Below are 23,761 nucleotides of genomic sequence, written 5' to 3' on the forward strand. Positions count from 1 at the left end.
CCTCTTATCATTTATTCTCTTAAAATATAGTACCCATACCACTTGGTATAGATTGGAACTATTACTGATGCTTTAAGGCAGCTTAAAGTTGTATTTGCTTTTTTGAGAATTAAGTTAATAATGAAATAAACTAAAATTTATACATTTTCTCATATGTGTTAGTAAGGGATCTGCCCTGTGTTTTTGTTATTGTATTTACTTACTAACTAATTTTTGTTTAGATTTAATACTTTTCCAAGTAGGCATTTTCTTTTTGGTTTAGCTAATTATTTAAGTTGTTTGTATATTTGAAATTCTGGTATTTTTCTGCAAATTTTATAATCCACAGATTTAATGAGAACATCTTTAATGCCTTGTTTGAGGTATTTAGTTACTATTATTAGATGATGGAAATTTAAGATGAGCAAAGCATGGTTCCTTCCTTCTACTTGTTGAAAGTCTGACAGTTATTTAATTAATCAAGTACAATGAAATAAGTGCTGACAAAAGTATCCACAAGGCATAGGGAAAATGACATTAGATTTGTGTCACTGAAAATCAATTCTGTTGCAAAATGCTAAGAAACTGCTTGAAAAAGCTATTGTAAAAATATACAGAAGATGGTTGGATATAGTGTAGAAAGATTCAGAAAGTAGAATTAAAAGGCATTGGTGAACCACTCACTGGAGGTGAAAGGTAAAACAGGCAGTAGCATCTAGGATGCTACCACTGAGAAGAGAAAAACAGAAAGAGAAATGTGTTTAAAGGGAATGAGGTAAGTTCATTTTGGGGGATGGCAGTTCAAAGAGCCTGTATGGTACATCATTGAATATATAGAAGAGAAAGTCTGAAGCTTACTTGAGAGGTCCTTGTTAAAAATGAAAAACTGAGGGTAATCAGCAAATACTCTTTGGAAACCATGAGGAGAGACTGAGAATGCCTAAGGAAAGCATCTAAAGTAAAAAGGATGACAAGGATTGAACCATTTAAGAAATGAATGGAGGAAAACCCAAGGGACGAGTGAGTTTCAAGTAGGAGAGAGTCAGCAGTATGCAAAACTTCTTATTCATTTTTTGTTGTCTCTTTCCTGGTCTAGAGCATAAGCTGCTAGATATAAACTTTACAAGGGCTGGAACCGTTATCATTCTGGTTTCCTATTGTATTGCTAGCACATGATAGGCAAAGGGTCAATATTAGTCGAGTGAATGAATGTAGGTGTGAATTTATTCAGGATGGGTCAAAAGGGTAGTAAAGTCTTCTATATATCGTTAGAAGTCCTCTGCCAGGTTACTCTCTTTGAGTAAGGGGCTTTTGTTGTTGTTGTTTCCATCTGAAAACTTTTTAATTAAAATATTAGCCAGTCCCTACTTCATTATTATGTCTAAAAGAAATGTGTGGTATTGACAGTACTAAAACTAGCTATCAGGATATCTTGTGTTGCATCCCAGATATGTTACTGGCAGCTTGACTTTTTGGGACTTAGTTTCCATGTCTACAAAATGAAAATGTTGAACAGAAATGATCTCTAGAGTTTCTCCTACTTGAAGCATGCTTTTATTCTAGGATATCATGAAAGATTATTTCAGGTACTTTGTTGAAATAGTCATACATGATATATCTGTACTCCCTCAATCTATTTGAAATTATATATAAAAAAGGTAATAAGATTCCGCTTATGATCGAATCACTCCTCTATCTGAGAAGACCTCCTACAGAGATCAGTGACAAACTATAAATGAAACACAAAAAAACCTGCCACCTGAAAGCTCTGGTAATTGAGCAGAAAGCAGCGTATTTTGGAGGGGTCAAAATGCAGAGAAAGTGAATGACAGAATGAAATTCCTATTTGGGGAACTTTGTCTTGAGGTCAGCATAGTTGTGGCATTGATAACATGGAACAGCTAACATTCCCATAGAAAGCCCACTTTCCGTCTAGTAGGAGGAACCAGGTGAATGGCTTGGGGCATCAGAGAGCTAAAGAAGAAGAACCTTGGTTCTGTGGTATACAACCTTGAACCTGTGGCTGATTGTGAATGATGTGTGCTTGGAGCATACTAAGATCCGTCAGAACCAAGAGCTGAGCTGCCTTGCACCACAGATGTTAATGGAATTTGCAATTCAAAGCTAACAAAGTTAATTGCCTACTAAAACAAAAAACATTAAGTCTCTTCAAAGGACTATAATGGGGTGCCTGGGTGGCTCAGTGGGTTAAGCCGCTGCCTTCGGCTCAGGTCATGATCTCAGTGTCCTGGGATAGAGTCCCGCGTCAGGCTCTCTGCTCAGCAGGGGGCCTGCTTCCCTTCCTCTCTCTCTGCCTGCCTCTCTGCCTACTTGTAATCTCTCTCTGTCTAATAAGTAAAATCTTAAAAAACAAAAACAAAATCAAAAAAACCAAATGACTATAATGGAATTCAGAGTTTCCACAACACAACATTTGCAGGATACAATCTAAAATAAAGCTAAAATATTGTGACCCATTCTGAAGGGAAAAGTTGGCAGTACCAACCCCAAGATGACTCACTCAGATGTTTAAAGTATCACACAAGAACTTTTTTTAAAAAGATTTTATTTTTTTGATACAGTGTGTGCAAGGGAGCGCTGGGTGGGGCTAGATGTGGAGAGCAGAGGGAGAGGGAGAAGCTGAAGCAGAATTCCCCACTCAGCAGGGAGCCCAACATCAGGGCTTGATCCCAGGACACTAGGATCATGACCTGACCCGAAGGCAGATGACCGACTGACTGAGCCACCCAGGTGCCCATCACAGAAGGACTCTAAAGCAGTTCTTAAAACTGTCCAATTTCTCATAAAGGAAAATATGCTTAAAAACAAAACAAAACAAAAAGTTAGGAAATACCAATAGAGAGATAGAAAATATAAAAAGAATCGAATGGAACTTTTAGAACTTTGTGAAAATTATATCTGAAATTAAAAATTCATTGAATGAGCTAAAAAGCAGAAGAGATGACAAAAAACAGAACCAATGAATTTGGAATTAGAGCAATAGAACTTACTTTGTAGAAAGAAGAGGGAGGGGATAAGTTTTAGTAAAAAAGCAGAGTCTCAGGGACCTGTGTAACAGTATCAGAATGTCTAACATACATGTAATTGGAGAACCAGAAGGAGAGAGTAGAGAGAATAAGGTAGAAAATATATTTAAAAAAAATTATGTTCAAAAACTTTCCGAATTTGAGGATTGCTATAAATTCAAAAAGTTCTGCAAGCCACAGACAAGATAAATGCACAGAAAACATACATAAGCACTTCATAGTCAACCTGTCAAAGAGAAATAATAAGGAGTTCTTGAAAGCTGCCAGTTAAAAATGAAACATTACATACACAGAGACAACAATCAAATGAGTGTGGACTGTTCATCAGAAATCATGAACCAGAAGAGAAAACTATAAAGTGCTGAAAGAAACAAAACCTGCCAACCTTGAGTTTTGTATATGGTGAAAATATCTTTCAAGAAGGAAGGTGAGACAACATTTTCAGATAAAAGGAAACTAAGAATTTATTGCCAAGAGGCCTATAGGGAAGTAATACAAGGGAAACTTGAATATTTAGAATTATTGAAGAATATTGCAAATTCTAAATACCTAGGTAAATATAACAGGCTATTTTTTAAATTTTTTTTAAATATACATGACTATTTAAAGATTATAGCATTGCCTTTGTGGTGTTTATAGTGTATGTAGACATATATGGAAACTATAATGTTAAAGGTGATGACTGGGTGTGCGGTGGCTGATTGGATAAATATACTTTTACAGTTACATTGTTTGTTGTGAGAATCTGTCATGTGCATTGTAGGATGTTTGGCAGCATCTTTGGCACCACCAGATGCCAATAGAATACTCCTCCCCCTGCCTGTGGTTGTCTCTACACATTGACAAAAGTTACCTCTATGCAAAATCACCCCTGGTTGAGAACCATTATCCTAGAGCAATTACTTTTTTAAAAATGGGAAGAGCTATAATTTAAAATTTAATACAAATATTAAAATGCAATTCTAAAAAAATAAATAATCTAATAGTACTGGTGGGAAAGAAAAAAACAACAATAAAAACCGAAGGGACAAACAAAATAAATGTTAGGAATACCCAGAATATTTATATATAAATTAAACAAAATACTTTTAATAACCTAGGAGTCAAGAAATGAAATCATAAAGAAGATTAGAAAATATTTTGAACTGAATGATAATAAAAATGCAACATAAAATATGTGGAATACAGCTAAAGCAATATTTAAAGAGAAACTTAGAGCTTTAAAATGCTTAGATTGAAAAAGGAGAAAAGGTCTAAAATCACCAACGTAAGCTATGGAGAAAAAAGAGCAAAGTAACTGGAAGGAATGAAATAATAAAAAGAAGAGTATAAAGCAATGAAATACTTAGAACTCATAAACAAGTTTAGCAAGGTTGATCAATGTTTATATACCAAAACTAATTGTATTGGCAACAAGCAATCTGAAAATGAATAAAATAGTTGGGAATAAATTTAACAAAAGAAGTACAGATTCTTTACACTGAAAAACACAAAACATTCCAGAGAGAAGTTAAAGGATCTCTAAATAAATGGAGAGATATACCATGTTTGTGGATTAGAAGATAGTATGGTTAAGATCACTAGTGGGCTGACGTATATAGCGGACCACAAAGTAAATATTTTAGGCTTTGTGGGTCATGCAGTCTCTGTTACAACTACATCACTCTGCTGTTGTAGCATGAAAACAGTAATAGATAACACATCAGTGAATTGGTAGTGCTAGGTTCCAAAAAATCTTTACTTACAAAAATGGGCAGTAGGCTGGATTTGGCTTGTAGACTATTATTTGCTGACCTCTCATTAAGATGACAATTGTCTCTGGGGCACCTGGGTGGCTCAGTCAATTAAGCATCTGCCTTCAGCTCAAGTCATGTTCACAGGGTTCTGGGATCAAGCACCAGGTCTCACTCTTTGCGCAATGGGAGCCTGCTTCTCCCTCTCCCTCCCTCTGCTGCTTCCTCCTGCTTGTGCTCTCTTTCTCTGTCAAATAAACAAGTAAAAATTTTTTTAAGAAGATGACTGTTGCCTCCAAATATATAGATTCAGTGAAAAGCCTATCAATTCCAATAGCTGTTTTATTTTGGGGTTGGTACTGACAGAACTATCTGAAAATGTATATGGATTGCAAAGTTACTAGAATAGCCAAAACACCTTTATGAAAATAAACGGTTTACTTTCCTTGATTTTATTTTAGTTATTTATTTATTTATTTTTAAAGATTTTATTTATTTATTTGACAGACAGAGATCACAAGTAGGCAGAGAGAGAGGAAGGGAGCAGGCTCCCTGCCAAGCAGAGAGCCCGATGCGGGGTTCCATCCCAGGACCCTAGGACCCTGGGACCATGACCTGAGCCGAAGGCAGAGGCTTTAACCCACTGAGCCACCCAGGCGCCCCTTTTCCTTGATTTTTTTTTTCAAGATTTTATTTATTTGTCAGAGAGAGAGCGAGAGTGAGCACATGCAGACAGAGTGGTAGGCAGAGACAGAGAGAGAAGCAGGGTCTCGATCCCAGGACGCTAGGATCATGACCTGAGCCGAAGGCAGCCGATTAACCAACTGAGCCACCCAGGCGTCCCAACCTTTTCCTTGATTTTAAAAACTTAATATAAAGCTTCAGTAATCAAGAGAATGTGATAGGGTATAAAGAAGACCTATACATGGATGAAATAACAGCTAAAACTATAAAACTTCTTGAAGACAGCATAGGAGAAAACCTTTATGACCTTGGATTAGGCAAAGATTTTTTAGATAAACACCAATAGTGACTGAAAGCAGATTAGTGATTTCCTAATTTGGGATGTGGAGGGGAAGATACAAATTGTAAAATATACACATGGGATTTTGTGGGAGATGATTGAAATGTTTGTTATCTTGATTGTGGTGGTAGTTTCATGGGTGTATACGACTATCAAGACTCATGAAACCACGCATTCTAACTGGATCTAGTTTATTTTTCATACAAATAATCTCAAAGTTGATTAAAAAGAGAAAAAATGTAAGGTTTAAGTAGCTGATGAGAAACAAAATTAATAATCTGGAATATAGATCTGAAGTAATTGCTCGGAGTACAGAGCAGAGAAACAAGAAAGTTGGGGGAAGTGATAGAGAAGTTAGATACATGCATGGATGATAAAGGGGAAAGATCCAGCATTTATTAAATGGGAGTTCAGGAGGAAGATAATAGAGAAAATGGAAGAGAGGCACTATTCAAATGGGTAATGGTCCAGAGTTCTCCAGAATCAATGAAAGTCACAAGCTCATAAAGTGTCCTGGTAAACACCATGCAAGACAATAAAAAAGAATCTTTACTAAATGTGTTGTAGTATAGCTATAAATAGTAAGGCAAAGGGAATATCACAAAATTAGAGAGGAAAGACAAATTACACAAATGGTGTAATAAAATGAAAATAGAAAAAAACAGGCTAGAACTAATCATCTATGCTTAATAAAAGCTCTTATCAGAAATACAGTTGAAGGGAATTTACATAATCTGATAAGTGCTATCTGATAAATCTAATAAAGCTACCCAAAATAAGAACATACAAAGAGCAAATCTTTTATTATTCACTTTAAGTTCAAGAGTGAGACAAGATGCTTACCAGCCACTACTCCTTGCTTGTTCAGTAAGACAAGAAGGAAAAATAAAAGGTATAAGGCTTGGAATGAAAGAAGCAAGACTGTCATTGTTGCTTATATGCTTGTGTACACAGGAAGCTGAAAGATTCTTGGCGACTGTAATAAGCATTTCTCTCCATCAACCACAACTTTGTAAACATATAACTAAAATGCAACAACAACAACAAAAAAGTTTCTAGGAATATACTAAAGAAAATTATGCAGGGCTTTTATTGAGAGAATTATACAACTTTATTGAAAAAATTAAGAAAGCTTTAAAAAGGTGAGAGACACTATGCTCATGGACAAGGAGATTGAATATTTTAAAGATGTAATTGTCGGGGCGCCTGGGTGGCTCAGTGGGTTAAGCCACGGCCTTCGGCTCAGGTCATGATCTCAGAGTCCTGGGATCAAGCCCCGCGTCGCGTCGGGCTCTCTGCTCAGCAGGGAGCCTGCTTCCTCCTCTCTCTCTGCCTGCCTCTCTGCCTGCTTGTCATCTCTCTCTGTCAAATAAATAAATAAAATCTTAAAAAAAAAGATGTAATTGTCTTCAAATGAATCCATAGGGTTAGTGCAGTCTAATTAAAACTGCAGTGGCTTTTAACATGAAATTTCATAAAAGTCGCACAGAGGAGCAGAGAACTCAGAGGAGCCCAGGTATTCTTGGAGAGGGGAAAATAAAAGGGAGGAAGAGACTTAGCCTACTAAATATCAAGTCTATTCTAAAAGCTATGGGACTTACTGTAAATACACCAGTGGGACAGAATAGAGAGCCCTACGTATGTAAACTTAATATATGCCAGAAAGTGGTGTTGCGGGTCAGTGGATGATCATACTGTTTTCCAGAGTAGGAAATCAATAAGTAATGCCTAATCTTGAAAATCAAGAAGTAACAATGTAATCATATTATTTAGAAATTTGGAGGTAAACTCCAGAATTAAAGCTAAAAGAGTTGAAAATGATTGCCTCTGGGGAAAGAGGGAATTATGAGATGGAGGTGCAGGAAAACAGGTAAATTCCTTTTGTTAAATAATAAATCTTTTAGAAACTGTCTTTAAAATTGGTTAAGAGAATAACTTAAAAGTGAAAATGGTTTAATTTAAAAATATAATGTATCATGTAAAAAGTTGTTGTTGTTGTTTTTTTAATCTCTTTCTCTACAGTATGTTGAACATCCTTCTATTTTATCTTCTTGGTACTGCAACCCATGGCCAGTATGTTAGGCCACCTCTGATTTATCGGAATATATCAAAATTTACGTAAACAACTTTTTACAGTCTTCAAGTGTTTTTTATTTTTAATATTTGAAATAAGTTGTCATTGGATAACTTTATATGGTATACTTTTAGTACTTAGTGTAGTGAGTTAGAAATGAGTTCATCGATTCCTATGTATAACTTTTTTTTTAAGTATTAAGTCATTATTGTCTTAAGAAAGATATTACCGATCTTTCTACATTTTCCTTTTTTAATTTTATTTATTTATTTTTTAAAAAGATTTTATTTATTTATTTGACAGAGATCACAAGTAGGCAGAGAGAGAGGAAGGGAAGCAAGCTCCCTGCCGAGCAGAGAGCCTGATGTGGGGCTACATTCCAGGACCCTGGGATCATGACCAGAGCCACCCAGGCGCCCCTCCTTTTTTTAAATAATAGAAAAGAACAGGAGATTTGATGTACATAGTAGCTCTGTTCTCATCTGTTCTGGTTAAGCATTATCTAGAGTATTACAGTCTTCCTGTTGCTATACTGAAGAGTACCAAAAATAAAATAAAATAAATGGTACCCAAAAAGGATGAATGGGATGATGTCGGCTAATAGGATGCCATGTGAAATAGGAACATGCGCTGAAATCATAGTAAAAACAGTAGAGGAAGTGACAGAAGCCTCATTTTGCTCAATAAAAGGAAGCACTTTCTAGGAACAGAGGATCCCTAGCATAGCAGGAAGCTGATTTTGAAGAATAGAACTCCTTCAAGTATCAGTTAGGTATCCTTACATTAAATTCCTGAGAGATGGCTTCTTCGTTGTGTGGAAGTTGATCTCTAAGGTCCTTTAAAATTTTCAGATTATTTTGTGACATTGAGATACTTGCTTAGCTTTGAAGTATTTTGTGTTTTTCAGACCAGTGAATGGAGGTTAAGCTATGTCAATAAGGAATTTGCTGTCTGCCCTTCTTACCCGCCAATTGTCATAGTTCCCAAATCCATTGATGATGAAGCTCTTCGAAAGGTAGCTGCATTTCGACATGGAGGACGCTTCCCAGTACTCAGCTATTACCATAAAAAAAATGGAATGGTAAGTGTATGGTACTGCTCCTTGATCCACTGAAAGCCTTAGTTTGCAGATCTTTTCTTAGAAATACTCCCTTTTCTATGTACATGTTCATTGATGTGATTAGTCTCTCCTGTTAGGACTTTCTTCATTTAAACTTGAGGGAATCAGGAGTAGTATGTTTTGTGATTAGGATATGATTTTGAATTTTGTTCATGATGCTGCTCAAAATTAGAAAGGCCAGATAGGTTTATCTTCAGGACTCAGTACAAAGAGAACTAATGTTCATTTGACACTTAAAATAATGCTGTTAGATAGAAAAATAAATTTCTCCAACTAGAACAGTGGTAGGCTACTTTATTTTAATTAATTATCTTTATTTAATTATCTGTGCTAAATTTCCCTATAAGAGGTAAATTGAGTGGACATTTTTATTTTCCCAAAAGGGAGAAGAGTGACACATGTTATTGTTACAACTTTAGTAAATACAGGAGTCAGTAATTGAATAGGCAAGCACTTGCTCTATGTATGTGTATGTTTCCGAAATATTTTCTTTTCTTTTTTTTTTTGAGAGAGAGAGAATGCACAAGGGTGGGGCTAGAGTAGCGCAGATGGAGAGAGAATCCTAAGCGAGAGCATGGAGCCCAATATGGGGCCCACAATCCTAAGATCATGACCTGAGCTGAAATCAAGAGCTGTATGCCTAACCGACTGAGCCATGCAGCCGCCCCCTAAATATTTTCTAAATCTGTTTCTGTTCTCTTCTTTTCTCTCATCTTGAAGCCAATAGTAAATTAGTTGATAAGTTATATTCATATTCCATTTCCCTTTTTTCTGTGGATAATAAATCAAGTATGGATATTTAGGATAAAAAGATTGCTAAAAATTTCCTGCATTGACATCAGATCATCTATCCTGTTTGCTCAGTAGTATTTCTGTTAATCAGGGTTCATTACAAAGCATTTTGAAAACTGATATTAAATATACTATGTGTCTATTTACATGGTTACCTGGGAGTTAGCTGTGGACATCTGGGAGTTAGCTGTTGTTATCTTCTGGATGATCTTTCTTCATCATGTTAAATTTCAAGGTAGTAAAGATAACAGCATGTATTATGGGGTTAAGTGGAAATAACTAAACCATTCACCAGGGAAGAGACCAGTATAATACTGATTTCTTGAGAAAAGTTTCAAAATCAGACCTTTTATAATATATAGTTAATGGTCTTTGGAAACATCTAAGTCTTTAAATACTGAAAAGGATGAAAGAGGACCAAAGGAGAATAATAGACAAACAGTTTTTAAGATATGAAAATGATTCCCACAAGAAGAATAGTGCATAAACTTTTTTATCTTACCATGGGTGCCTTTTCTCTTTATAATTCTTCTTTTAAAAGAAGACAGACGCTTAACCAACTGAGCCCAGGCGTCCCTGTAATTCTTGATAAAACCTGCCACCCTGTTTATGTAGTTGAAACAAAAGTTTGTCAGCACATAGGCTATTATTCTTCTATTACAAGGCCTTGTCCAGTAAACAATTTACTGACTAAATGAATTGTAATATTTGATCTCTTTAGTAATTATACTGTATTATGTGGAATTATTTTTGAGATAATAAGAAAAACTGTTAAAGTGCAGGGCTTATTTTTGTTTTATAGTTTTTAACTATTGCAAATATATAGAAATATTTCTTTGTTTCAGGATCAAATTCATCTCCAAAGAGTCACACAGTTGTTTTTTAGATAACTCTTCCTCTAGCTAATTCATTTCTGTTTTCAGAAACTTTCAAAGCGGCTACTCTTCAATTTTAAACTGCATTGTGCTTCTAGGTAATCATGCGAAGTGGTCAGCCACTCACTGGCACAAATGGGAGAAGGTGCAAAGAAGATGAAAAGCTGATAAATGCTACCCTCAGGGCAGGAAAACGAGGCTACATCATTGACACCCGCTCTTTAAATGTCGCTCAGCAAGCTAGAGCCAAAGGTGGCGGCTTTGAACAAGAAGCTCATTATCCCCAGTGGAGGCGGATTCATAAGTCTATTGAGAGGTAAAAGACTCTAAAGACAGTAATGGACTCTTTTTTGAAGTGCATTAGAGTGAACCATTAGCTGTTAAAAGATCACAGGTTCTCAAAGGAACCTACCCATTTACCTAAAGTTAGAAATTGGCGGGATATCCTGTCATGTTTTGTGAGATAAGCAGGAAACTTAATCTTGGGTGCCCAAAAGTGACTTTTAGTCAAATAGCATGTCCTCTCTAAGTGAAACTCTGCAATTTCATCACTGCAAGGTCTGTTCCTCTACTTGTAGATCACTGGTCACCACACTTAGTGATCAGATATGCTACAGATAAGTATAGTTTTCTAAGTCAGAAGACTAGAGACTTCTCTCCCCCACATCCTATTTCCTCTACCTGTATCTCTTGTTTATGCTTACAGCTAGAGGTTTATAAGGGCTTCTGGATGGGCGGGTGGGGTTGGAGCTAATAAACAAGGGATCTGAGCTAGCCTTGGCCATCCCTGCCGAAGGTACCGGTATCTAGTGTTGGACCTGTGGGAACAGGATTGTGGATGTCAGTTGTGTGGCCTCATGACTTGTCACAAAATGCAGTGTTCTGGCCCGCTCCCTAGTCAGATAATTCAGCTGTATGAACTGGTTTAATCTGTTCATCTGAGGAATGATTTACCATGACAGGCATGTTAAGCTTCTTTGCAACCATTTTAAATACTAGTTTTTCAGTGTTTAGTTATCAAATTACTGTATAACTAGGTAAATATTTTTGTACTGTTTTGAGCTACTTTGCCTCTTGGATATATTGGAGGTTGGGGTTTGAGTTTGGTTTCTCCTTCGTCATTGTATTTTCTATTTTCTTTTTTACTTTTTCTTGTTTTTTAAAGGTATCACATTCTTCAGGAGAGCTTAATTAAACTTGTAGAAGCTTGTAATGACCAAACACATAACATGGACCGATGGCTCGGTAGATTGGAGGCTTCGAACTGGCTGACTCACATCAAAGAGATTCTTACAACTGCTTGTCTAGCAGCTCAGTGTATTGACAGGTAAAGTGTATTTCAGTGTTCTGGAATGGGACACGTACTACTAACTAGACTTTGCTTTTATCCAGACTATGTTTATATATTGTGTTAAAGTTTGCACCTAGTCTGTATGTTCAGATCATTTTATAAATTACTACATGTGATAGTCATTGCCATTCAGTTATTGATGAAATATGTACATAGAGTCTGGTATTTAATTGACCACATACATCACACATCTTCAATAATACAGATTTTTTTAAAGTACTAAAGGAACTATTTTTTTCTATAAAATCCTTGAATTGTGGATCTACCAATTTTCCTTTTCTTAAACCGTGCTCAGAGGGCAAAACCGGTCGTCTTACTTTGGAAATGTCAGTGAAAAGAAACATGTAATTCTGTTACACAGTAAAATGATTCTTTCTGATTTCTCAGGTATCTTATTAACAAACAACTTGATATGTGTAGTTACATCAGGATCTCAAGTTGAGCATACCTGAGGGCAGTGATGTGAAGTATGTGAAGTGATTTTAGTTCATTCACTCAGTTGAAGGTTGCTAATCCTTGAGACTTGAGGCAGAAGACTTGAAGATAGAGGCAAAAGGATTGGTGTAAGTTGTTGCAGAAGCTTAGAATGCCCTTTTTAAGAAGGAGATTCCTCTGACACAATATGTATGTATAAGTATCACTAACGCATAGTTGGGTGGCACTTTTCCTTGAGACTATAATTTGTTTTATTGATGTTTCCAAATTACGGAAGTATGTATGTAATGTTTTTATGGTTAGTGAGAAATTGATCATAGAACAGGTTGCTTAAGATTATGTGATAAGTTAGTGACAAAACCAGTAATGGGTAGAGATTCTTGGTGTCGGGATGAGAATGATGAGATGTTAGTATTAAAGGGTTTTGTTTCTTTATAACCTAAGTTAAAAAGATTTCCCCTTGCATGGTGAATGTGGAGGCTTCTGTTTTCTTATGAACTGTAAATGATAATGAACACTTGTCATTATGTTGTCTGAATTTGCAGCCATACTAATGGGACACTGCAGGTCCAGGCAAAGTGAAGAACAGGATTTAGCTCCACCTTTGTTTAGATTCAGCTGGCCACCAGAAACAAATAGGGACTTCCACATTCTTGTACGACTTGAAGGTTTTGGTTTATTTTGCCATGGGTTGGGTTCCCTTTTCTGATATATACTGGTTTATTATTTGTATCTTCATAAAAATCTGCCTTTGTAATCAATCACTCAAAATGTAAAAATAGACATTAAAAATTAATTGAATTAAATGTGAAATGTGCCACAGATAACTAGGATGTATTGACTGAATGTATGTATCAGAAGTCTTAAATATTTGCTGCTATCCTTCTACCTAGTCATGAGATTTCATCCTAAGAATGAGGTTGTTAACCTAACTGTAGGAGAATGGCAGGGAGTCTTATTTTCAAATTAACTCTCAGATAATTTCACAGAAGACAAAAAGCTAAGTATGGTATAACAGAAATTAGCAATGACCTAAATAACTCTTAAAACATTTAGGCAAATTTTAGTTGATCACCTAATAAAATATTATATAACCATTAAGACAATACTTCTAAAGGTGATGTGGAAACATGGGAAAATGTTTATAATAAAAGAGGAAATCATAAAAAATTACTTTTTGTTATAGCTACATAAAGGATATTAGTACATGGGAAGAGAATTAATAGTAGTTCCCAAACTTGAAATTCTTAGGAGAAAGTGGTTGAGTTATTCTCCTTTTTCTTGAAATATCCTTCACTGTCATTTCGATATGAGAGTTGGAAGAAGAGGAGGGGAGATGTACTTAATTTAGTTTTTGGTATTTCTTTCATAGTCTTTAGAATAATGGGGTCCCAGACTCCTCCTAAGTATCATGGTATAGTAATATCATTGCCACTGACTTTCTAGATTGACAGTTTTATGCCATTTTTTTTTTTAATGGTTCTTCTTGTTTTCCTGTTTCTGAAAGTATGGTTCAGGTCTTCTTTCCTAGCTCTGTTACATTACAGTTTATGAATGCATCCTTAATAGTCAGCTAATGGTGAAAAGGTAGAATCAAGGTCAGAGAGATACAGAAAAATAACTTTTAAGTGTATGTTTCTATGTTTGATGAGAAGCGCTTTAATCATCTATTAAAGGCAGAAGAAATAAGCACCTATTATGTGTGATAAAAGACTGCTTTTGGATTTTGTTAAAGGAGAAAAAATTCAACTAAATTGTTTTGTGAAGGTTGTTACAGCTTAAAAAGGATCTTGCCGTGTGATATTTGAAACCCATAGTATTTCTTTCCTAAGAGAAGCTCTCTTCATGTGCCTTATTTCAACTCTAAATCCTACTGGACAGAGCAGAATGCATGAGTTTGAAATACTGTACTCAGTAAATGTTTGTTATTAATGGAGTTGATTGACCATGTTGGGAGTATCCCATTTGTACTCTGGATTTTCCTATCAGGGAAGGGGCATCCATATTGATTCATGGAACAGAAGGAACTGATTCTACACTTCAGGTTACCTCCCTGGCCCAGATCATCTTAGAACCCAGAAGCAGGACCATCCGTGGTTTTGAGGCCCTGATAGAAAGAGAGTGGCTGCAGGTAAGAAAAGCTGCTTGATGTGCACAGGAACTGCTAATAATTGATGTGATCCCAGTTTGCAGGAGTGGAAAGAATATATGAAATTTTGATTGATTAAAATGCTTAAATGATATGTTTAACTGTCTTTCTCACAGTAAACATTTATAATCTTTACTGCCTCTCAACTTTTGTGCCTCTCTTTGCTTATTTTGCTCATTTGGCATTTCATTCCTTTAACAAACTCTCACTAATTGTACTTTGTTACCTACAGGGGAAATAACAAAGAGTGTAAAATAGTGTAGAGATAAAAAACATGAACAAAGCAGGAAGGGGTCATGAGGATTTGTATTATAAGGCACATGCTCTAGAACTTTCTGCCTTTTGCTCGTCCGGCTCCACCCTATCCTCTTGCCCTACCAAGTGACATCCTCCTGCTTTATTTAAGATAGAGCTAAATGTCGCTGCGCTTATGAAGTCTTTTTTGGGACCTTAACCTTCTTCACAGCTAAAGATAAATTCATTGTCTTCATACCTTGTTCCCTAAATGAGACCCAAATAAAGTGACTCCTTTGAGGTCGGGGAACCATGCCCATTGGTTTCTCTTTTACCCCTAGGACATAACGCAGTGCCATTACATAATGCTGAATGACAACTGAAAAAAGGCCTTGTAAAATAGATTGAAATCCTGTAAGTCAGAGTTCAACTTACAAAATGTATATACACTGTGTAACTTAGTAAATGGTTATGATTAAGAACAAATGTTTAGATAGATCTTTAAAGTAGAATTATCTCTGGAGAAAAATCATCTCTGGCCCTTCTAGTAAAAATTTAGATTTATTATATGTTAATGCTATTATGTATACCATGTCTGTCTACCCTGCTTGACAACTAACCTATATCTCTATTCAAGTCCATCCCAAATATTTGGTAAAAATCTATAGCTTCAGCAACATTCCTCATGATGTAAAGCAAACGAATAAATGATTGTGATTTACATTACCATTTGATGGGTATCAAAATACCATTAGCCACTGGTAAATGTTCATGACATTTTTGTCAGATAAGGTAGCATAAGGACTCAAAGGAAAGCAAGTGTGTGAAATACCTAGAAGGGTGTGATTTGAGGTAAGGTCAATAAGGTTCTGGGTGGAGAGAGCCAAATGATCTTAAATTTCCTTTAGTCAGTAGAGGGCAGACTCTTCCAGTTCCTTTGGAGAGAAGAGGGCAACTAGGAACAATTTTATCTCATATAAAAGTACTTATAAAGATCTTTTCATGACAATAACTTTATTCCATATATAATTAAAACAAGAGTGACCTTATAAATTTGGTGTGTAAGAGCCCCATATTTATTTCTGTTCAGTAGTGACACTTACGTAGCTTACAATAATCTGCAACACTTTGGAGAGATAAAAGGTGGTAGCTGTCTTTTGTTTGGTACCTAAAGACCTTATATTCTTTGACTTTGCTACAAATTAGAGACCTAGACAATTTTATTTTATAGAGTTCACCAAGGATAATTGCAGATTTTATGGTTATGCCTCAACTGCATGGCTATGTAAAATATTTGGAAGTCCTGTTTTCCCCAGTTGCTGAAAATTGTTTTAAACCAAGAGATCATTAAACAGCAACCATCCAGATTATATGATATTCCATCTAGTAAGAGTTTTGTTGCAGTTGTTTAAAATAATGTTAATAGAGCGTGCTATAATGTGCTCTCACTAGGCTATGACTGTCACATTTCCATTTTCTCTGTCTTAGGCTGGCCACCCGTTCCAGCAACGCTGTGCACAGTCAGCCTATTGTAATAGTAAACAGAAGTGGGAGTCACCTGTATTTCTTCTCTTCTTGGACTGTGTGTGGCAGATACTTCGTCAGTTTCCTTGCTCTTTTGAATTTAATGAGAATTTCCTCATCATGCTCTTTGAGCATGCATATGCCTCACAGTTTGGAACATTTCTGGGCAACAATGAAAGTGAAAGGTGGGTACACTGCTTACATGGGATGGGGACCATTCTGCTTGTGGTTGTTTTGGTTACTTCCTGAAAGAGACCAGAATTTGGTCCTACATTGATATTATTTATAAGATGGTAGAGGTTACATTTAGTATAAATTAAATTACATGACATGTGTTCTTACTAGGAGCCTGTCCAGTGCTAGGTGAGAACATGCCCTAGACTTGTTCTGTTAGATTAAAATTAGTCCATACACTGATTTAAAAGCTTTGAGTAAACTGGGTAACCATTTTAAATGTTAATTTCCTCATATAAGATCACAGTAATTTTACATCTGGAAGAAGCCTTAACATATAATCGAACTTCACCTTCCATCCAGTTTTATAGATTGGGAGGGGAATATCCAGAAAGTTAACTGACTTGACCAGGGACACACAGCCAGTTGGTCACCAGTAGTAGGGCTATAATACAGGTTTCCCTGCTCCTGCTCCAGACTTTGTCTGTTACCCCTGGAAACTGTCCTCAGGCCCAGAGTGACATTCTCCTGGATTCACAGTCCCGACAGGTCAAGTTTATAGGTTTATTTAGAAGATTCCTATTAGAATGATCTTTAAAGATACTTAACTGGTCATCTCAATTGGGTATAGTCAAAAGGTTTCCTCTTCTCTTTTTTCCTTTCTCATTCTAGCTAAAGGACAGTTTTGTTGGTCTTTTCAAGGAACCAGCTTTGGTTTCACTGATGCTCCCTGTTGTCTTTTCTATTTCGTCTACCTACTCTCTCCACTTATTTTTTCCTTCTTTCAGCTAGCACTGGTTTAATTTGCCCTTCTTTTTCCAGTTCCTTAAGGTATAAAGTTACTGATTTAAAAGTTGTTAATGTGAGATCTTTGTTCCTTTTTTTGTTGTTCCTTTTTTTTTTATTATTTGAAAGAAAGAAACAGTTGAGTGGGAGAGAGACAGTGGGTGAGAGAGAGCACGAGCTGGGGTGGGGAGGGGGTTGAGGGCCAGTGGGAAAGGGAGAAGCAGACATCCAGCTGAGGAGGGAGCCCTCTGCAGGGCTTGATCCGGGACCCTGGGATCATGACCTCATCCGAAGGAACGTGCTTAATTGACTGAGCCATCCAGGTGCCCCATCTTTGTTCTTTTTTTTTTTTTTTTTTTAAGATTTTATTTATTTATTTGACAGAGAGAGATCACAGTAGGAGAGAGGAAGGGAAGAGATCACAGAGAGAGAGGAAGGGAAGCAGGCCCCCCGCCAAGCAGAGAGCCCGATGTGGGACTCGATCCCAGGACCCTGAGATCATGACCCGAGCCGAAGGCAGCGGCTTAACCCACTGAGCCACCCAGGCGCCCCCTTTGTTCTTTTTTAATGTAGATTTTTACTGCTATAGATTTTCATCTGAGCACTGTTTCCACTGAATCACCATATGTTGTATTAGGATATTGTGTTTTCATTTTTCATCTGTGTTTTTTCATCTGTTACTGATTTTTGACTGCGTGCTGTAGTAGTTGGAGAAGGTACTTATATGACTTCAGTCTTCTGAAACTTACTGAGGTTTGTTTTGTGGCCTAACCTATGATCTATCCAGAAGAATGTTTCATATACACCTGAGAAGAATGTGTACTGTGATCTCATTGAGCAGAGTGTTCTGTATTTGTCTTACATTTTGTTCAAGTCCTGTATATCTTTATTGGTCTTTTGTCTAGTTCAGTACATTGTCAGAAGTGGGATACTGCAGGCTTCAACTATATTGTAGAATTATCTGTTTCTCTGCTTCATTATGTGGGTTTTTGCTTCCTGTATTTTGTGGCTCTCGTGCAAAGTACATATATGTTTATAATTATTATATCTTCTTGATCGATTAATTCTTTTTCCAGTTTAAAATCTCCTTTGTCTCTTGTAAGAGTTTTTGGCCTAAAGTTTATTTCATCTGATGTAATATATCCATTCCAGCTCTCTCTTGATTACTATGTATGGAAAATCTTTTTTCATCCTTCTATTTTCAATCTGTTTGCATCTTTGAATCAAAAGTAAATCTTTTGTAGACAGTATATAGTTGGATTATGTTTTTTAGTCCATTCTGCCAACCTCTGCATTTCGATTGAAGAGTTTACTTCATATATATTTAAAGTGATTACTGAAAAGGAATGGCTTATTTCTGCCAGTTTGAGATGTTATTTGTCTTATGCCTCTTTAGTTCTTCATCTCCTCCATTACCTGCCTTCTTTTATGTTTGATATTTTATAGTGTACTGTCATGATTCCCTTCTTATTTTGTGTGTATTATTTTTTTTTACTAGTTACCAGGTGGATTTCAACTAATATCCCAAATTTGTAACTATCTACTTTGAATACAAACTCAGCTTCAGTGGCATGCAAAACTTCACTCTTCCATAGCTCCACTCCCCAATATGTTGTTATCACAGATTACATTCTTACATATAATTATATTCTTATTTGCGCATTGACATGGGTTTATTATTATTTTTATCTGTCTGTCTTTTTTAAATTACGTAGAAAATAAAAAGAGGACTTAAAAGTCAAAAATACAATAATAACTTACTTTTATACCTTCATATATAGTTATCTTTTCTGAGTTATTCCTTCATATGGCTTTGAATTCCTGTCTAGTGTCCTTTCATTTTAGCTTGAAGTATTCCGTTTTGCATTTCTCCTGTAAAGCAAGTCTTCTAGCAATGAACTCCCTCAGATTTTATTTATCTGGGAATGTCCTAATTTCTCCTTCATTTTTAAAGAATAGTGGTCCTGGTTGTAAAGTTCTTGGTAGATAGTTTTGTTTTTGTTTTTGTTTTTTTTTTCCTTTTAACAATTCAGAAATGTCATTGCTGTCCCTTCTATAGCCTCCATAGTTTCTGATGAGAAATCTCTTGTAGAGGGATGATATAGGATCTTTCTACGTGAGGAGTTGCTTCTCTTTTGCTGCTTTGAAGAGTCTCTCCGGCTTTTGTCAATTTGACTATAATGTGTCTCCTTATAGATCTCTTTGCCTTTATCCTTCCTGGAGCCTGTTGAACTTTTAAATGTGTAGATTCATATCTTTTATCAAGTTTGGGGAGTTTTCAGCCCTTAATATTTTTGTGTATATGGTTCTTTTTGTGTTCATTTTTTTCTATTGGTATTGAGGTATGATTGACCAATTGGCCATTAATTCTTTATATATTCTTTCTCTCTTCTCTTTCCGGGATTCCCATTATGCTCTGTTGGTTCATTTTTTTTATTCTTTTTTTGTTCACCTTGGATTGGGGAAATTAAGTTGAGCTCTCTTCAAATTTGCTTACTTTTGTGTCTGCTTAGATCTGTTATTAAAACCATCTAGTGAGTTTGTTTTTTGTTTTTTGTTTTTTTAAATTTCACATATTGTACTTTTCAATTCTAGGATTTCTATTTGGTACTATTTTATAATTTTGTCTGTTTATTGATCAAGTCTAGGTTTTGAGACATTATTCTCATGGTTTTCTTTAGTTCTTTGTCCTTAGATTTTTAGGGGTTTGTTTTGTTTTGTTTTGTTTTGTTTTGTTTTTTAGCTCTTTGAGCATATTTAAAACTGTTGATCTAAGGTCTTCTAGGAAAAGCAAAGTCAGTGCTTTCTTAGGGACAATTTCTATTCTAGAATGGGTCATACTTTTAGGGTTTGGTTTTTTTTTTTATTGTTGTTGTTGTTGTTTGCATCGTTTGTAATTTTAAATCTGGACATGTAAAATATTATAATGTCATAATGTGATTTCTCTGGAAATCAGATTCTTCTTCCCAGTCCTCAGAGTTTGTATTTATTGCTTGCCGTAAGCTGTAACTGTTTGTTTATTTAGACCTTTTCTAAACTATTTTGTAAAGTGTATTTTTCTCTCATGTGTAGTTTCTGAAGTATCTGTTCTTTCAGTTTGTGTGGAGCTAGTGTTTGACAGTGATTTCCTTGAATGGCTGGAGACAAAAGAGAGAGTTGAAAAGAGGGAGGGGAAAAGTGATAGGGAAAACCACTTAAAACAAAGGAAAAAAAATCCTTTTGCAGTCTTTACAGATAGATGGGCATTGTGCTGGAATATTCCTTCAATACTTAACTCAGGCCTCATCCTTAACTTCTGGCCCTCACTGAGCCTAGGGATCAGCCAAAATCTTGGGATCTTCTTGGGATCTTCTTGGGCCTCTTCTGAGCATGTTCCCTGCCTTTGGTATACAAATGGCTTTCTCAAAGCCTCAGTATACATGGGCAGCTTTGAATACACTGATTTTCCAAAGAATCTTTTCCCTTGGGCTTTTGGGGCTCTGTTGTACCCTTCATCCATAACCTTTTTACTCAGATGGCTACAGACTGTCCATTCACCTTATGTTTTCTGGGAATGCCCATCACTTTCCTGCCCATGGTGATTTCGAAGTTAGACATAACAGACAAGTCTTTCAGGTAGCCCTTGGTCAAGTTAGAAGAGAGACACAATTCTTTGTGAATGGGGACTGCTCTATTCCCTCTGGCTCCAGGAACCAGGGTCCCATACTAAGATCGTGGGCTGCCATCTTCAAGACCTCCATGAGTTAGGGAAACAGTAGGGCAAGAGCAAATAAAAATATCATTAATCTTTTTTTATTGTTTTTCAAGTTCCCTTTTCCTTGATTCTTCATTTGGTTGTGTGCTGTGTACTTCTACTTCTACAAAGTAGGTTCTCACAGTTTCTACTTGTGTTTTCAATGTTTCTCTGGAAGGATGGGCATTTGGAGCTGCTGACTCTGCCATTTTTAGTGGGATCGGTCTTCTTCATTTTTTAAGTATAGTTTTGCTGATATAGACATCTTGATCAATAGTCTTTTTTTTTTTTAAGATTATTTATTTTAAAGAGAGAGTGTGTGGAGGGGAGGGGCAGAGGCAGAAAGAAAGAGAGAGTCTTAAGCAGACTCACACTGAGCACAGAGCCTGCCATATGGCTTGATCTCATGACCAGCAAATCACCACCTAAGCTGAACCAAGAGTTAGATGCTTAATCAGCTGTGTCACGAGGTACCCTGAACATGTCATACCATTGCCTTCCGGCCTCATGATTTCTGATAAGTCAACCATTACTTTCATTGAGTCCCCTGTATATAATGAGTCATTTTTCTCTTGTTGCTTTTACAATTCTCTTTTTCTTTGGCTTTTGACACTTTGACACTGATGTGTCTCAGTGTGGACACTGAATTTATCCTACTTGGAGGATAAATCCAAGACTACATACCTTAGTATGTAGTCCAATTCTACATACCTTAGACTTGATTGTCTAAGGTATGTAGAATCATATTTGAGAAGTATTCAGACATTATTTTCCAAACATTTTTTTTTTGCCTTTTTCTCTTCTCCTTCTGGAACTCCCATGGTGCATGTTGGTATATTTGGTGGTATTCCACAGCTTTGGAGATTCTTTTCAATTTTCTTTAATTTTTCTTTTCTTCAGAAATTAATAATCTTAATTCACCTATCTTCAAATTCACTAGTGCTTCTGCCAGCTTAAATCCGCTGTTGAACTTATGTGGTCATTTTTTCATTTCAATTGTACTTTAAAATCAGGAATTGTTTATTTCTTTTTATAACTTTTACTGACATTGTCCATTTGGTATAGCATTGTTTTCCTACTCTCCTTAATTTTTCAGGCATTTTTCTTTAGCTCTTCAAACACATTTATGATAGCTAATTTAGCCTTTGTCTAGTGGGATTACCTGGGTGGCTCAGTCAGTTCAGTATCTGCCTTCAGCTCAGGTCATGATCCCAGAGTCCTGGCATCCTGAGACCCACCCCCTAGTGGTGCTTTCTGCTTAGCAGGGAGTCTGCTTCTCCCTCTTCTTCTGCCCCTCCCCCAACTCATGCTCACTCTCTTGCTTGCTCCCAAATAAATAAATAAAATCCTAAATAAAGCCTTTGTCTAGTAAGTTTGATATGTTCTGCCTCTCCCAAGGGACAATTTCTTTTTTTCCCCTGAGTATGGGCCACACATTCCTGTTTCTTTATGTGTGTTGTAATTTGCTTTTTTTGAAAACTGATGTTTTAGATAATATGATATGGCAAATCTGGAAATTAGATTCTCTACTTCCTGAATGGTTATTTCTTACCTCCTTTGCTGAGGGGCGCTCTATATGTGTATTAGACATGACTTCAGTGCTCAGGTAGTTAGTTCATAGCTCTCTTTTCACCATCAGGTTATACAGGGCCTCGGTTCAGCCAGAGGAGCAAGAATTGGGGCTATCCCAAGCATTTCCTAGGCATGTGCACACCCTTTTGAATTCCCAGGGGTATGTCAGAGCTTTAAAAGCCCCCATCTCAACCCCTGCTGCCCATGGACATCTCGTTGCCCAAATCTTTTATTTTTCCTAGGCTCTTATTTGCCCCAACTGGCATGGCAGCCTCAGGCAACTGTGATGTTAAATAGTTCTGGCTCATTGTTTATTTGTTCATTTGTTTTGTCCCCTGCCCCCCCATTGTTTTTGACAAATATCCTGGGGAATAGGGCTTTTCCTTCTGAGAAAACTGTGAGTCAGTGTCAAATAACCACAACACCCTACAAAGGAGGCTTTACGGGGGGCTGGAGGACATCGTGAAATATTGACGTGCTCTGAGGGTGGTATTATTTGAGGAGCTCCAAGGCTGGTTTGTCCCTCTAATTGGCAACAAGGCTGCTGGTTTGCAGTGATACTGCAGAGCTGGGGAAAGGGTGTTGGCATTGGCCAAGTTGAAATGTTCCGAATACTGTTCTTTCAGAGGCTCGTTAGTTTTTCTTGAATGATGTTCCTCAGATTGTCACAAGCCTTTTGTTAATTTCCAGAGTTGTGAAAGTATTTATTTTTACTGTTTTTCCCACTCTTTTCTTAACTTTTTGGAGGAGATATGTAGATATCTGTACCCTGTCGTTCCAGAAGTCCCACACCTACATGCAACATTTTAAACTATGCTCTGAGAAACTTTAGGTACCTTTCTTTTTACTATGATCAGCTCCTTCCTCATTCTCTGCAGTGTTCTTTCGTGGAAAATATTCAAGTCTTGAAATTAGAAGATTTGAGTTTGAATCTCCACTATAGCACTTACTAGCCGGATGACTTCTCTGAATCTGTTTTTGCTCCTTTTACAGGCAAAACTTAATCTCTGAGACACTGGGTTACAGTGAGGATCGAATAACGCATATATGAAAACCAGCATAATACTTGTCACATAATAGGCATTTAAATTCATCCATTTTTTCTTTGAATTTTCTATCACCTGCTTAGCCACGAGCCTAGAACTTAACCACCGATGGC

The 23,761-nt window shown here is 36.5% G+C and overlaps 1 protein-coding gene across 3 annotated transcripts in view; it reads left to right on the top strand.

Moving 5' to 3' along the window:
- MTMR9 (myotubularin related protein 9) overlaps window positions 1–23,761 on the top strand; it is a 57,590-nt gene that overhangs the window by 19,470 nt on the left and 14,359 nt on the right. For all 3 annotated transcript variants that reach the window (XM_082726914.1, XM_082726915.1, XM_082726913.1), the window contains 5 exons: window positions 8,765–8,938; window positions 10,743–10,960; window positions 11,810–11,971; window positions 14,420–14,561; window positions 16,302–16,522. In XM_082726914.1, the coding sequence (XP_082583040.1) occupies window positions 8,765–8,938; window positions 10,743–10,960; window positions 11,810–11,971; window positions 14,420–14,561; window positions 16,302–16,522 (917 nt within the window). The remainder of the gene's footprint in view (window positions 1–8,764; window positions 8,939–10,742; window positions 10,961–11,809; window positions 11,972–14,419; window positions 14,562–16,301; window positions 16,523–23,761) is intronic.

The sequence above is a fragment of the Mustela nivalis genome (assembly GCF_964662115.1).
Source record: "Mustela nivalis genome assembly, chromosome: 4".
In the NCBI taxonomy this organism is placed as follows: domain Eukaryota; kingdom Metazoa; phylum Chordata; class Mammalia; order Carnivora; family Mustelidae; genus Mustela; species Mustela nivalis.